The 15,754-nt window shown below is 44.1% G+C and overlaps 2 protein-coding genes across 4 annotated transcripts in view; one reads left to right on the forward strand and one right to left on the reverse strand.

Moving 5' to 3' along the window:
• KIF15 (kinesin family member 15) overlaps positions 1 to 1,860 on the forward strand; it is a 61,868-nt gene extending 60,008 nt beyond the window's left edge. For both annotated transcript variants that reach the window (XM_075921863.2, XM_075921864.2), the window contains one exon: positions 135 to 1,860. In XM_075921863.2, coding sequence (XP_075777978.2) covers positions 135 to 206 — 72 coding nt within the window. In that variant the 3' untranslated portion in view covers positions 207 to 1,860. The remainder of the gene's footprint in view (positions 1 to 134) is intronic.
• A 10,450-nt stretch (positions 1,861 to 12,310) lies between these two features.
• TGM4 (transglutaminase 4) overlaps positions 12,311 to 15,754 on the reverse strand; it is a 29,509-nt gene continuing 26,065 nt past the window's right edge. For both annotated transcript variants that reach the window (XM_075921866.2, XM_006116414.5), the window contains exons 13-14: positions 13,879 to 14,015; positions 12,311 to 13,498 (exon numbers count right to left, since the gene is read on the reverse strand). In XM_075921866.2, the coding sequence (XP_075777981.2) occupies positions 13,357 to 13,498; positions 13,879 to 14,015 (279 nt within the window). In that variant the 3' untranslated portion in view covers positions 12,311 to 13,356. The remainder of the gene's footprint in view (positions 13,499 to 13,878; positions 14,016 to 15,754) is intronic.

Below are 15,754 nucleotides of genomic sequence, written 5' to 3' on the forward strand. Positions count from 1 at the left end.
AAGTAGTATAGCTTGCAAAAATTAATGTTAATCGCATTTAGGTGACTTCTTTTTACATCAGAATACGCATAAACTCTTGATACTGATTTTCTCCTAATTCTGAGTACCATATTTATCTCTCTTTCTCTTTACAGGAAATGGAAAAACTGCGCATTGAAAATGCTTATTTGAAAGAGAATAAAAAATCTGAACCGTATCAGTCTTGATCAGCTACAACAAATAAAATTGCAAAACTGATCATTGTAAAAATGTTGATAGACTTTAAAAAAGTAAAGAGAATACATTCTAAAAGTAAAGCTTATCCATCAGTTATCTACAGCCTTTCATCAAATACTCAAGGATAATTAGTTATTTCAGTTTGTGTAATGTGCCAGCTGGTGCTTTTTAGTGGAACAGTCTGCTTGAGCTCATCTAGCAGATTTCTCACTTACTGAAGTTGTTCTACAGCTTTATTCATATTTTATAGATGCTGCAGGACTTTCCTTGCAATTTTGTGCTTCTGTAAGAAAAGTGACTAGTTTTCATTGGAACATTCTCTTTCTTATTTCCTTTTGTACTTTAATTCAGGTCCACATTTTGTTTGAATTTTCATGTTACCTCAATTTGCAGAAAAGTACAAACTCAGTTTATATCTAAACAACTTCTGCCTCTTTCTGTGTGTCTAAATGTTGATACTGAAATGATAAAATTTGCTTGTCAAGCTGTGAACTGATTCAGATTTGTTTATTGCTCAAAAATATGTTTTTATTAAGCTTTTTAATAAAGCAAGAATGTCAATTTAATAATGAACTGATTTGAAAATAGTACTACAAATGTTTGGAATCTTGTGGCATATTTGCTTCCTTTCCCTTGCTCCAATCTTTCTGGAACTCAAGTGCTCTTAAAACAAACTTTTTTTTTTCACTGAATAAGTTTGAAACCGGGTCTTCTGAAAAAGAATCCATTCATATTGAGATTAACCTCAATAGTTAACTTGTTTAAGCACTGTATTATTGATCAAATTCCATCCTGTGCCAACAGTTTTAAACGGTATGCAACATCTTGTAAGAATGCAGTAGAGCCTCATTAATTGCCCTAAAGACTTGAAAATGTGATGCAAATGACTGGAATATTCTAATCCAAAAAACATGCCAATGTATTGATAATGCATCACGATATTAATTGGACAAATGTGTTAGCTGAATTTTAACTATTTGATAGTGTCAGTAAATTATTGTAATGTTAAGCAGTGAAGTCTTAATGCAATTCCTTGCTACAGCACTTCACTGTTACATATTTGCTGAGAAGAGACCATTTTTGTGTGAATTATAGGATATGAAGTTGTGAGATTTTACTGTAGTAAGGCTAAAAGGCTGATTTTTCTTCTGTTTAGTTTTAAACTAAATATTTTAAAGTCACATACTAATATTCTCAATGAGAAATAACAATACTCCAGACTAGTTTCTATTCAACGTTTTTTTGAGACTAGCAGACAAGAGAACAATCCAATCTTTAATGTTAGGCCTCCAAAAAACTGAGGTAGTTCACTTGTCCCATTTAGACTAAATCAAGAAATTCTTTCCAGAGATGAAGTTAGAGATGTCCCCAACTCTTACTCCTTTTGTTCTTTGTGGGAAATGAGGGCTTTCTTTTCTGCAATAATGTTCCAGCCCACTTCATAGCAAGAAAGATAGGTCAGGCCTGCTTGATAAGCCTGTCTGAGCAATTGCAGAATTTGTAATACTGTTAGGGAACAGCAAACAAGTATGGCAGCTCTGGTAATACAATCTGTACACCTTTTTCCTATGACGTGTCCATAATATAGTAGAAGGGTTCTTCTGGAATTGTGTAACTTTTTAAATAAAGATTTTTGTATATAAATTGTTTTGTTTTTCCTATACAGTATGCTCTCTTGAACTCATGCACACGCAGGGATAGATCCACAAAAGGATTTAGGTGCATAAGTATAAAGCAGAGAACCTCAAACATCCAATCCTGAAGGTGTCCAAGGTCCTAACTTTCCACCATTGAAATCCCCATGGTGACTAAATTTTTAATGGGAGCCTGTTGTTTGTAGGCCCCAGTCCCTTTCCTAACCCCAGCAGGTTTCATAAACTAGGCATGACCCCTCTATCTCACTGCCACAGCCCAACCATAGAGCATGTCTACTGGATCAGACCTCACACAATACATTTTTATACCCCAATGCTTAGAACACTTTGCCAGAATGTGGGAACCCAAGTTCTCTCTACCTCTGCCTGAGTTGGAGCAAGGATGTGAACCTTACCATCCCATGTGCCAGGTCAGTGCCCTGACCATTGTATTCTTGCTTTCTCATGCAATTAATATTTATATAAGGTGAGTGTGGCTAGCGTGATGATGTGTTTGTATGTGCTTATTTTTGTGAGAAATGACTGATTTGATTTGGGGACGTAACTCTGGGAGAGGATTCATGGCTATGATTCTCTAGTGGAAATAAATGCCTAAGGCCCAGACTTTTAAAGATATTAGTGGGATTTTCAAAGAAACCTAAGCTTGATTTCACCCTGATCTATGGTCTCCAGACTTTTGGGTGCATTCCCTCTTGGGGAGAAGCAGAAGACATTTGAGGAGCATGGTGGGGCTGGGGCCAGCCCCCATAGAAGCAGGGAGAATCATCTAGCCCTGCATAGCTACCAGCTCTACTGTAGCCCTGCTGCAGCCACAGCTCTGCTTCTCATCTCTGTGCCTGGTGGCAGAAATTCATCCATCTGTGGCCTTCAACTACAGTTCTACTGCCAGACCCAGCTGCCAGCTTGGCCCCTTGGTCCTGGCCTGGCCGTGGCCCTGCTCCTAGGGGGGCATGGACAGTAAAGGGGGGGAGAGGTAAAAAGTTTGGGGACCACTACTCTAGACCCTTTGAGAATTCCACTAGGCACCTACATTATATAAGGTATTTTTAATCTGGCCCTAAATACCTTGCAGTGCCAGTCCTATCCCATGTCCTTGGCAATTCCCATTTGCTAGTTGAGGCAGCTCCCTGCTCAGTGCTACCTTTTGAATATCCCATTCTCCTTCGAGTGGTCCCTGTGGGTGCTCCACTCAGGGTGCTGGTACATCCTCATACTAGCGATTGGAAACTGTTCTAGCAGTTTGCACTGCGCACGCCCTGCAGCACTCCCTTGTGCTGTTGGAATCCGTTAGGTGCACGCAGAGCACAGCTCCTTAGTTCCTTCTCTACCATCCTCAGCAATAGACAGATCCTCTCTTTTCTCTTCGACTTCTGTCAAAATAATTATATAAATACCCAGTTAATCCCTATAGTTACCTCATCATCCAAGTTCTTCAACCCCATTCTCCATCCCAGTCACGGTTTAAAAAAAAAATTTGTTTTCGTTGCGGCTTGCCGCTCTTCCTGGTTCTCTAGGCTTTAAGAGGTGCGAGATGTACCGTGATGCTATGCCCGTTTCTGACGGGCATTCAAAGTGCATAAAGTGTCCCCACTGCTTGAAACTCACGGCAAGAGTGTGCTGTGATCGCACAATAGACTGAAGACATTCCTCTACGAGAAGTCCCTTCGACCACTGCAAGAAGACCCTTTCACGGCTCCAAAATCGGCCTCCCAAAGTAAGGGTATGAATAAGGCTCATCATCCCTCTACCCCCTCTGGCCTCATGGCATAGAAATTGGGCCTTTCCCCAGCCTGTTAGCTACCCTCGGCACCGACTGGGTCAGCACTGAGGATAGGTCTGGCACAGCACTGCTCAAGAGAGCTCACCTGGAGCTGAAACAGACCTTCAGCATTGCCCACAACTATGGCACCGGATACTCCTACAACACCAGCCGCACTGGTGGACCAACATAAGGACCACTCGGCACCGAAGCACCGTGCCAAAAAACCCCTGCACCGACATGCCTCCCCCGGATCGCTCAGTACTGGTGGTGCTGCTGGCACCAACCAAGCCTCACGGCTCGGTACCGATGGAAGGACAAGAGCGTTACCGATCCACAATAAGAAGTCACACGCCAACGGCACTGATTACACTGGGCTTTTCCATACAGTCAGTGTGGTCCCGCAGGTCATCCATGTTTCCCGGTCTCCCAGCAAGTTGGGCACGGAATTAAGGAGTAGGTTTTCTTCCCAACACTCCAGTCCAGCCCACAGACCTCCCTCTTGGCAACCTGGATCAGTACAATATGCATACCCTCCTCCTCCACTACCATGGTACACTCAGCAGTATGCCTACCCACCACCACCATACACCACTTAGTGGCAGCCATGGAAGCCACGTCCCAAGAAGATCCACCATCGTGCCCCTTCTACCACCTCTAGACCACCACCTGTCTCCCTTCCTATCGCTACTTTGGTGACTGAACCAAATTCTCCAGCTCACTCCGAAATACAGGACTCTCTCTCAGAAGGGGAGAAGAGATCCCCCCTACACAATTCCTCATCATCTCCCGATGAGGCAGTCATAACCGAAGCTCCACCATCCAGCGACGACGCAAGAAAATTCCAAGACCTTTTCAAACGAGTAGCCGTGGTGCAGGAGTGAGACCTTCAAGAGGTACAAGTGAAGCAATATCAACTTTTATGCACACTGCAACTTCCCACTACTTCCAGAATGGCACTCTCAATGGACAAGGCTATTATGGACCCTGCTGACAATATCTGGCAGACTCCTGCGTCCATTATTCCAACAAACAAAAGGCCTGACCGCAAATATTTTATCACCCCTAAAGACATGGACTTTCTTTTCACCCATTCCCCTCCAAACTCTTTGGTCGTGGACTACATTTAGCATAAGGGTAGACAGCCTAATCTCAGGACCACTCCACAGGACAGAGACCTCAAAAAAGTCAACATCCTGAGCTGCAAGGTCTATTCTTCTGCCACCTTGCTCCTTAGAGCAGCTAATTATACGGCAATGCTAGCAGACTATGACCATGACAACTACTCTAAATTGCAAGATCTGGCTCAACATCTTCCAGAACACGAGAGCAACTTTACTCAATATCATGCAGAAGAGTCACACCATCTCCCATACTGCCCTACAGTCCTCAATGGATGTAGTGGACACCGCAGCCCGTATTACAGCATCCGCAATTGTACTCCAAAGGATCTCACGGCTTCAGTCATCAGGAGTCCCGAGACTTGCAGCAAAATTGAAGACTTAACCTTCGACAAAACCAACCTCTTTGCAGCCAAGATGGATGAAGTGTTACATTCTATGAAGGGCTCCCGTACCACCCTCAGGACCCTGGGAATGTACACTCCTTTAAAAGAACTAGGTATTCGACTTACCAGAGGCCCAGGGAGCCCTTCAGACAACAGACCAGATATGACTTCTGTCAAAAGCAAAGACCCCCAACGTCACAGACCCCGATCCCAACACCAACACTCCTCTGCAACCCACCCACCTGCAACCAAACAGATTTGAAAAATATGTCAAGAGTTACTCCACTACCACTTGTGCCCAGTCTTTCTCAATTCAACCACCCTCTCCGGCCTTTTTTCTGTCAATGGACCCAAATCACATCAGACAAATGGGTCCTGGAACTGATCCAATACAGTTATGCTTTCACTTCCTTGCCTCCTACCCACCCTCCCACCCCGTCCCTCTTCAGGGACCCATCTCACTAAACCCTTCTCCAACAAGTGGTTTCGCCCCTTTACAACTGGGTGCCATAGAACAAGTGCCACCAGAATTCCAAGGTTGAGGCTTCTATTCAACTTACTTCCTAACCCAGAAAAAAAGTGGAGGATGGCGACCCATATTGGATTTGAGGAGACTCAACAAGTACATTGCCTACTACTGTTTCAGAATGTTGACCTTAGCAACAATCATCCCCACATTGGATCAAGGGGACTGGCTTTTGGCTATCGACCTCCAGAATGCCTACTTCCATATTACGGTCCATCCTGCTCACAGACGTTTTTTTACGGTTTATGGTGGGCACCCAACATTACCAGTACCGAGTGCTCCCCTTAGGCCTCTCAGCAGCCCCCATAATGTTTTCCAAAATGCTGGCAGTCGTAATGGCTTCACTTCGGCGTCAAGGGGTCATGATATTCCCATATTTGGACAACTGCCTCATAAGAGTCATCCCTTCAGGAAACCAAAGCCATGAATGTCACCACTATGCACCTTCTGGTCAACCTGAGCTTTCATATAAACCACACAAAATCTACGCTACTTTCAACTAAAAAATTGGAGTTTATAGGGGCCCTTATTGACACGGTAGCAGCAAAAGCTACTCTACTTGAACACAGATTCAACACCATTTGCGACCTTATCATGAGTGCGCAGTCAACTCCCACCATGATGGTATGCAAATGTCTCAAAATCCTTGGACATATGGCCTCTACGACATATGTCGTCAAGTTGGCCAGACTTCACATGAAGGACCTGCAGTTATGGTTGGCCATAAACTACAAGCCTTCCAGGGACTAACTCTCCAAAATACTGTCTATTCCACCACGCATCCCCAATTCCCTACAATGGTGGACAAACCCGCAAAATATGCTAGATGGCGTACCATTCCAGCATCCTCCCCCTACGCTCACAATTATGACAGACGCCTCACTTATGGGTGGGGGAGCCCATTTAGGGAACATCACAGCCCAAGACAAATGGTCCTTCATGGAACAAACCTTTCATTTCAACCTCTTCGAATTACATGCAGTCAGATATGCATGCTAACACTTCAAACCATACATAGCTCACAAGTCCATTACCATCATGACAGACACCACCACCTGCATGTACTACATCAACCGGCAGGGGGGTGCACAGTCCCCATCCCTTTGCACGGAAGCCATCAAATTATGGAACTGGTGCCTGGCATATTAGGTCACCCCAATAGCTTCTTACCTTCCTGGCGTACTCAACATCACAGCAGATGCCCTAAGCTGCACATTTCACGATCAGCATGAATGGGAGATACAGGCATGCTCTCGCTCCACTATTCTATCAGTGGGGCCAACCAGACATAGACCTCTTTGCCACGAAAAACAACAGGAAGTGCTACCTCTACTGCTCCAGGATGCACCAGCACCCAGAGTGGAGCACCCAAGGGGACACATCTCAAAGAATCACAGTTACTGCACAAAGTGATTAACTCTTTCTTCCCAGGTGAATGACTCCTACATTGAATAGGGAGTCTGGCTGCCTAAACCAGGATTGAGGATTCCACGGGCTGGCAGGACACCTAATATTAGGGCCTATAAAGTTGAACCTAATTCCTCTCTGTGGATCTAGTACTTTGACCCTATATTATAATGGAATTCCTAGAAGGAAGTTGGAATCTACACAAAATAGTGGATTCAGCAGGATTTCTCTTCCTCCTAAATAGCCAAAAAAGTGTGACTGAAGGTATTTTTATGATCCAAATTCACTAAAGTCCCTTCCTGCCGCTGTCCTGGCAATAGCAAATACTTGTTTCTTCTACTCATCACTACCAATTTTTCTGAAGAGGGTTTATTTATATAGTCAACTAGGTGGTTGTGCAGCTAAATGATTGGCTTTAAGGTATTTAGCTTGTCATGCACTTTCCCTGTCACAGTGACATAAGCATAATTTTGGAGTGGGTTTATTCTCATAGCCTACCACGGAGGAGTCTGTCTTCAGTTGTTATTTCACAGCCCCCTGGAAGCATTTTGCTATGTGGTTCCTTTCTGCATCTATTCTTTTATATGAAAGCTGACTGGGTTTACCTACTTAAAACTCACAAAATGTCAAAGCACACAAGTGGCAAAGCAGGAAAATTAAGTCTTCATGAAGAAATATTTCAACTGAGAGCACAAAAGGATTTACAGAATTGATTCATGTTGCCTTAAAAACCAGTAATGCTAGAATCACTTGATGAAAATAAGAAAATGGGCCCACGGAACTTTCTGGTCAGTGTCTCACAAGGTGTCCAGACCAGACACTGCAATTACTGCCTTTCTTTAAATAACCTTTTGTGAGGGGCATGGGGACAGATGATGAGACTGCCTTGCTGAAAGCAGAAGGGCAGGACCGGAAGCAGAGAGATAAGTCAGGCCCTCCAGCTCAGAAGGGGCCTGCTGGAGGAAAAGGACATCTCCAAACTGCTGCTGTACCTTGATTCTAACATCAACTGCTACAGTGCCCAAGACCTAGAGGGGCTGCCAGTTGCCAGAGATGCTGAGGAGCTGTCAGGGCTGCCTTTAGCTTTTTACCCTGGTGAGACACACAACCTGGGACCCAGGCTCCCCTTTCCCCCTGGCTCAATGGGAGTGTAGGAAGTAGCCAAAGGGAGATTAATATAGTTTGGCTGTGGTGTTGACTGACAGCTGGCCTATGTGTAGTGGCCGGATTCCCTGCTGACCAGGGGTGGACCACTCCTTCACTGTGGGGACCCTGGGCTGGGACCTGCTGGAGTCAGGTGGGAAGGCTTTCCACTCTGGGACAAGAGGCCTGTATTTGTTGTCAGGCTGTCTGAGCCAGAGCCACCAAGTGTTGAGTGCCATGGTCTGTCTTGGGGTCTGACTGACTTTACTGCCTGAGTGCTTGGGCTTATAGAATTCACTGCTCCGCCAGCGCCTCCTGACTGTTTGGTGCTCTGCACTGCCTGAGGGTCTGAGACTGACTACTCCAGCCAAATGCTGGAGGCCCTGTTGCTAATTCCCCTGTAGCACTGGAATTGGAATTTTGTAAATAGGTCAGTTGTAATAAATGTATGTTATAGCAAAAGGTTTGAATTAAACTTAAATACAAGAGATAGGCCGCAGACAGGCCAGGCAGCTTTCTTAACTTAGCTCCAGCCCTGTCTGATGTTAGCATGTTAAAGTGAATAGTAATAGAGATGTAGCTGTGTTAGTCTAGTCTAGCTGAAACAAAAAACAGGTTTGATCTGAGGAAGTGGGTCTGGCCCAAGAAAGCTCATCACCTAATAAACCATCTTGTTAGTCTTTAAAGTGCTACATAGTCCTGTTTTTTGTTTCTGTTAAAGTGAAGGGATTGACTAGTGTAATGCATGGTGATGTTAGATAAGGCCTTGTAGTAGATAGAAAGTTTAATGTTGAAAGACTTTGTAACTTTGTTAAAGTGACTAGAAGTACCTCTTTGTTCCATGCTGCAATTCTGTAAATGTGTTTTGTGTGTGAATAAGAATGTTTTTAGGAGAGAGGTGTGAAGGCCAATGCATGCTCAAATGGTCAGAGGAGGAGCCGGAGACTCAGAAGCACCAAATAATAATAAACTAAGTGAAAGCACAGTGAAGATGCAGACTACCAGGGCAGACTGACGAATCATGAAGCTAATGGCAAGCACCCCTTGATAGGGAGCCAATCAACTTTTGCTGGAAAGACAACACACAGGAGGGATTGTCAGCATACTGATATCAGATAACTGTGAGAACAACTTCCCAATAAGCATGTCAGGAAGATTGATTGTGATGCTGAATGACTGATTAAGGCCTGACAAGGCAAAATGCAGACTTGTATGGAAGGAAAATCCTATAAAAGATAGGGTGTCTTGTATGGTTCTTTGGGTTCTGTCCTGCTAAGACCAAGACCAAGAGGAACATCAGTCCAGACTGACAAGAACCTGGCTCCCTCCCTCGCATCTGACCTATCTGGTCAATAGGTTGGACTGGTAACTATTCCACAGCTGGGTAGGGGTGTGTGTGTATAAATGCCTATGCTACTTTATCACTAAATGCAGTGTGTTGCCTTATCCCCCTGAAAAAAATCCCCTGTACTTCTTTTAAGCATAACATCCCCAAATTGCATCCGTCCAGAGATCTAACGAGGGGTCATGGCCTCCCTCTCAGAGGGATAGCTGCAACCACCCTACATAATCACAAAAGTGTATAAATTGTCACATTAATGAACCCCACAGGTTATCAGAATGTTTCAAATATACTGGAAGGCCTTTCACCTGAGTTCTAGTGAAGGGATGGAATAGGGTTCTAGAAGGATACTTCAATCTGGGTTTATACCATTTCCTCTACTGTATACACCAATACAGAATATGGCAGAGCCATCATTGTTTTCAGTAGCTTTTCTAAGCATGTGTTTGATCAAAAGAACCTACTTTTCAGCTACCATACAACTCAGATGAATTTTCCTCTGACATATTGGTCACTCTATCAGATTACTGGAAATCATGGAAGCACAATGGCAAACTCTTTTGGAAGTACATTCAAAGGTAGGCTACAAACCTCAGCACTGCAAACTGGTATTGGCTGCTGTACGAGAGTTTCAGGATTCACCCAGCTTGTGCCATAACACCAAGCATGTTAAAGCCCTGTTTACAAACTCGATTTAATGGGGAGAGAGTGTGGGGCTTTGGGTATTTTTTTAAATACTAAACTAGTTTACAACTGTATTTTATAATATGGCAGCTGCATCTTCCTTCAAGTATAGCAACAGAGGGTATGTCTACACTACAAAGTTAATTTGAACTAACAGACGTTAGTTCGAATTAACTTTGATAGGCGCTACACTAGCGCTCCGCTAGTTTGAACTTAATTCGAACTAGCGCAGCGCTTAGTTCAAACTAGGTAAACCTCATTGTACAAGGACTAAGCCTAGTTTGAACTTACTAGTTTGAATTAAGGGGTGTGTAGCCCCTTAATTTGAACTAGTGGGAGGCTAGCCCTCCCCAGCTTACCCTGGTGGCCACTCTGGCCAACACCAGGGCAACTCTATTGCCCCCCTCCCAGACCCCTTAAAGGGGCACGGGCTGGCTACGGTGCCCATGCCAGGTGCAAGCCTGCCAGCACCCAGCTAGCAGACCCTGCACCTGGCATGGCTCAAGCCACCCACCTGATGCCCCCCAGCCCTTCCCCTCTTCCCGGGGCCAGGCTGGCGGCTCCCAGGAGCTTGCCCGGGACCGCAAGAGACAGGCACCCGCCTGGTCTAGTGCGGACATCATAGACTTCGTCCCCGACCTCCGCACTAGGCACAGGAAAGTGGCCAGCTAGGGCAGGAGAGCTGCCAGCCTGGCCACCCAGGAGCAGGTGTGCATGAAAATCAACATGGTCCACTGAGACCCCCGGCCCTGAGCTTACAATGGCTGTACTGGGTCAGACCAAAGGTCCATCTAGCCCAGTAGCTTGTCTGCCGACAGCAGCCAACCCTAGGGACCCTGGAGGGGATGGACCGAAGACAGTGACCAAGCCATTTGTCTCGTGCCATCCCTCTCCAGCCTCCCACAAACTTTGGGCAGGGACACCACTCCTACCCCCTGGATAATACCATTCCATGGACCCACCCTCCATCACTTTATCTCACTTCTCTTTAAACTCTGTTCTAGCCTTCACAGCCTCCTGCAGCAAGGAGTTCCACAGGTTGACTCTCTGCTTTGTGAAGAACAACTTTCTCTTACTAGTTTGAAGCCTGCTACCCATTCATTTCCTTTGGTGTCCTCTAGTCCTTCTGTTATGGGAACTAATGAAGAACTTTTCTGTATGCACCCTCTCCACCCCACTCATGCTTTTATAAACCTCTATCCTATCCCCGCCTCCATCTCCTCTTTTCTAAGCTGAAAAGTCCCAGTCTCTTTAGCCCCTCTTCATATGGGACCTGTTCCAAACCCCTCATCATTGTAGTTGCCTTCCCCTCTCCCAGCCTCTCTCTTCCCCTCTCCCACCTCCTTTTCCCAGTCTCCTCCAGTTTTGTTCAATAAAGAGAGATTCTATTTTTGAACACAATTGTCCTTTATTTTGTACATCAGGAAGGGGGGCTAAGGAGGGGTAAGTGGAAGGAGGTGAGGGAGGAATGGAGTACGAGCTCCTGATGGGGAGGACTGGGGTGGCTCTGCGGGCTTCTGGGGGTGGAACCTCTCCTGCAGCCCCCCAATTGCCCCCTTTCCCCAGATGGCAGCCTGCGGCAAGTGCAGCCGGTCTGATGGCCGAGTGTTGTGATGTGCCCCGTGTGGGTACTCTGGGCAATCCAAGCCAGGACTGCTTTTCAAGTAGGGCAACCCTGAGAACTGTGTGTCCGCGATGGGGGTCGGGTCCCTTTAAGCACAGCCCTCGGCTAGCCTGAGACAGCAGCTTCACGCTCTTAAGTCCTAATCTAATGCCCTGCCGGCACTGCTTCCGACCATCCTTAACCCCGGTTCAGGGTCCACTCTGTGTGGACAAGCTAGTTCGAATTAGCAAAACGCTAATTCGAACTAGTTTTTTAGTCTGGATGCATTAGTTCGAATTAGCGCTGTAGTGTAGACATACCCAGAACTGGTTGAAATTTTTTGTCAAAGTACTTGATGAAAAGTGGCTTTTACCCTGAAAATATTCGTGTTTGACAACACTTGCAACTCTATTAATGGAAAAAAATAGATATGGAAGTGTTTCATTTTTTATTAATTCCCCCCCCCCCCCCCCCCCCGGGTTCATGGGACCTTTTTAACAAATTTATTTTCCCAAAAATTCCTCATGAAGAATAACTGGTATTTTTCTACCAGCCCCTTACAGAAACATTTTTATAGACAATGATCATCCATATCCTTCTACAAGATGTGCAATTAATCCAGGTGTCAGGTTCCAGCCCTGCAAGGAATATTGCAGAGGCAGACTGCTGGATTTTCCTCACTCTGAGTTTGGAACTTAAATCAGAGCCTAATCACATACCAGGGGAGAATGCTTGAACCAAATCTTTTTATAAACACTCATTGGCTACAGCACTCTAGGTACATATAGGAATAGGACAGATTTACAGTTACAGCACCCCAAGGTAGCAAGGTTTTTGTCATGAAAGAAGAAAGTGCAGATTAAAAAGAATTTACTAAACATAACAAGAGGGCCTGTTCAGAAGACCTGTGTTTGGGATCCTGTTTTAAGTTGTTTCTTTAGGCAAAGCCATGTATGTGAGGAGAAACCTTGCATGATGCTACAATGAGTACAATATAGCAAGCACAGCAATGCATGATATTGCGAATCTGGTAACATATGAGCCAGCACAATCTAGCCTATACATTGGGGGCATACATGGCACACCAAAATGGGCATGACAGTAATTGACTAACCCTTACTTTGCCCAGTGCAGGAGTTTAAAAAGACAAAACTGTGTGTAGATGCTAATGGTGGTATTACACAGAACTTCTGGTAGTTACAAAGGAAAAGCTAATTTCAGTGCAAGCCTCCGTCTAACAATTTCCACTTTCTCAAAACAAGCCCTTAGTCATCATAAGCTGACAAATTAATACATGTGAGAGTAGAGTTTAACAATATTTATTAAATCCCCATTAAGAAGAATCAAAGCCACTCTGCCCTTAAACCATGTAAATTCCCTTATCTTAATGTTTGATTCTCTCTTCTGTGATAGCCTATAATCCACTAATCAAGGAGGCAGGAAGTGCCAGTCACATCCATCTCCAGTACACAGCCAGTAAGACTGACACCCTGTTATGATATTCAGTAATTCTCCTAGGCGGTAATGGTAATCATCTTTTCCACAGATATGGCCTTGACTTGGTTAGAGGTCAGTTTGGCTACAATTTTTTTCTCTCCGGTTTTATTTGGCGCACATATTATTTGGGATTTAGTGATCCTACCAGGCATTATGTCCCTACAGAGAAAGGGGGAAAGAAAAGAGTTACAAACACAATGCTGTATGTATTCACTGGTTTCAAACAGTTTCTTTGGCAATTTAATAATAACTTTAGTAGTTTGCATAGAGCTGATATTTCTTGCTGCCTAACCCCTCAGTCCAGCTAACAAAAAATCTATTGGCGAATGAATCAATGAGCTAATTGGTGGTTCAGGACTAGATCCAAAAAGGGGTTTAGGCACCTAATGTGGCAGTGGCCAATGGACTTTATAAAAGCAATAGCGCTTATTATTGGATGTTCCTAAATGCTGCTTTAAAAGTGTACCACTTCTAAAGTCATCAGAAGCTATGCCTTAATCTAATGCAAAGTACCATTATTATGTTAAGTGTAATCTCACCCTTGATCAATTGTTTCCATCTTAAAAATGCCCAGTCCTTCTACATACAATTTGCACTTTTCCAAGGGAACAGTCAAGGTATTTTTAAAGAGAAAGGAGCATGTAAAATCTTCATTAATTTTTGCAGTTTCTGGCATCTGCAAAATAAAGAAGGGTTAAAGGCACCGATTTGGTGCATCCTCTTACTAACAAAAGAAGACTAGAAGAAGTCTGTGACAGATTGCATTAAAAGAACTGACCACGAGAAAATCACATCAGTCAAAAAAGACAAACAGCTGAGATCAGAGAGTTAACAAAGACCAGAAATGTTCAGTTATCTGGTCCATTTCTTTGCCAAGACAAAGTTGTTTTCCCACATATATTCTCCAGGGTCTTGTATGTTTCAGTTTGAAATGACTCAAACAATGTAGTTTCCAGCATTTTTCTTGGGTGTCTACCATCTAACAGATTTCATTGACAGGACATAGTCTTTAATGTTCAACCCAAAATGTCATTTGCTCAGTTTCATTCCATGCCCCCTTGTTATTGCTGCACAGTCTCCTCCAACTCAGGTAGCTGATTCTCATGACCGTCCTACCTGTTACTCAAATTAAATATTCTGCTCTTTTAATTTGTCTTCTATTGTCATTCTCTCCAGTTATTTCTACTCATCTGGACTCTGAATTCTCTTCAATTTTGTTAGCATCTTTTTGTGACTCAAGAACCCAGAGATAGAGATGGGCCCAAACCAAACCTCCCACTTTGAACACCCCTAGACTTCAGAATCGTAGGTCTGGTCTACACTAGGAATGAGTATAGCTCTCTCTCTCAGGGGTGTGAAAAATCCATACACCTAAGAGACATTGCTATTGTATGTTAACCCCTGGTATAGACAGTGCTAGGCCAATGGAAGAGACTGCTGCCTTTCGGGGAGGTGACTAAGTTAAGTCTACACAGAAGTCGTGAAGTGGTTCAGCTGAGCCAATGTAGCATTTCAACTGTGGACATACCCTGAAGCTAGATTTTAATTTTCTGGTTACTCTCCGCCTTGACAATGGCCAAATCAGAACTCAGAGTCTAAACTGGCTGGGGCTGGACTGTTTGTCTAGGCTTTAGTCCCAGGTCCAAATTTTGAACCCCAGGTTCTTCTCTACCTAGAAATAATTATAGTATTCTCGGTATGGTCTCACCTGTCTTGTGCTAAGTGAGCCTATCACATCCCTAGTATCTGAGGTGACGCCTCTGTGATTTCAGCCTGTATTTGATATTTTATACGAACTAAAGAACCGAAGTGCTGGAGGGGGCGTTGTTTGTTTGCATTGCATTTCAAATTTCCATCTCATGTATGTGGTCCTATATAATCCCAACAGGGTTTTTTTTTCTTTTTTTCATTACTACTTTCTAATTAAGTTCTGGGGCCTTGAAATTCAGCCTATCCTGATTTGGGCTTCCTGCCATGAAGAGTTAATTGAGTAGCATAAAAATTCTGGTAAGTCCCTTCCTTTATGAAGTTCACATGAAATATTAGGGCTCTGGGACCATGTTACCCTTCATCAGTTAGCTATTTTGGATAACTATTCCCCAGCTCTATGACTTGACATTGTATCAGACTGTAATTAGCATTTGTATTTCTTGTCCCTACATCAAACATACCTCTGTGAATGTGAATTATTTCTAATTTCATCTTCTCCCCCCCCCCCCCTACGTTTCTTTTCTTTTTTTAATCTTGGCTGCAGTGTTAAGTTGGGGCAATTTGGGGCACCTAAATGTATCTGGAGACAGGGTTCTTTGCCCTTATTTTGGAAACTATCCTGATGTTGAGTTCTCACTGACAATCTGTCTTTCTAGTCACAATTCTAACACACTTATCTACTTAGCTGTCTAGCTATCGGCATTT

The sequence above is a fragment of the Pelodiscus sinensis genome, chromosome 2 (assembly GCF_052426305.1).
Source record: "Pelodiscus sinensis isolate ZL-2025 chromosome 2, ASM5242630v1, whole genome shotgun sequence".
Lineage (NCBI taxonomy): Eukaryota > Metazoa > Chordata > Testudines > Trionychidae > Pelodiscus > Pelodiscus sinensis.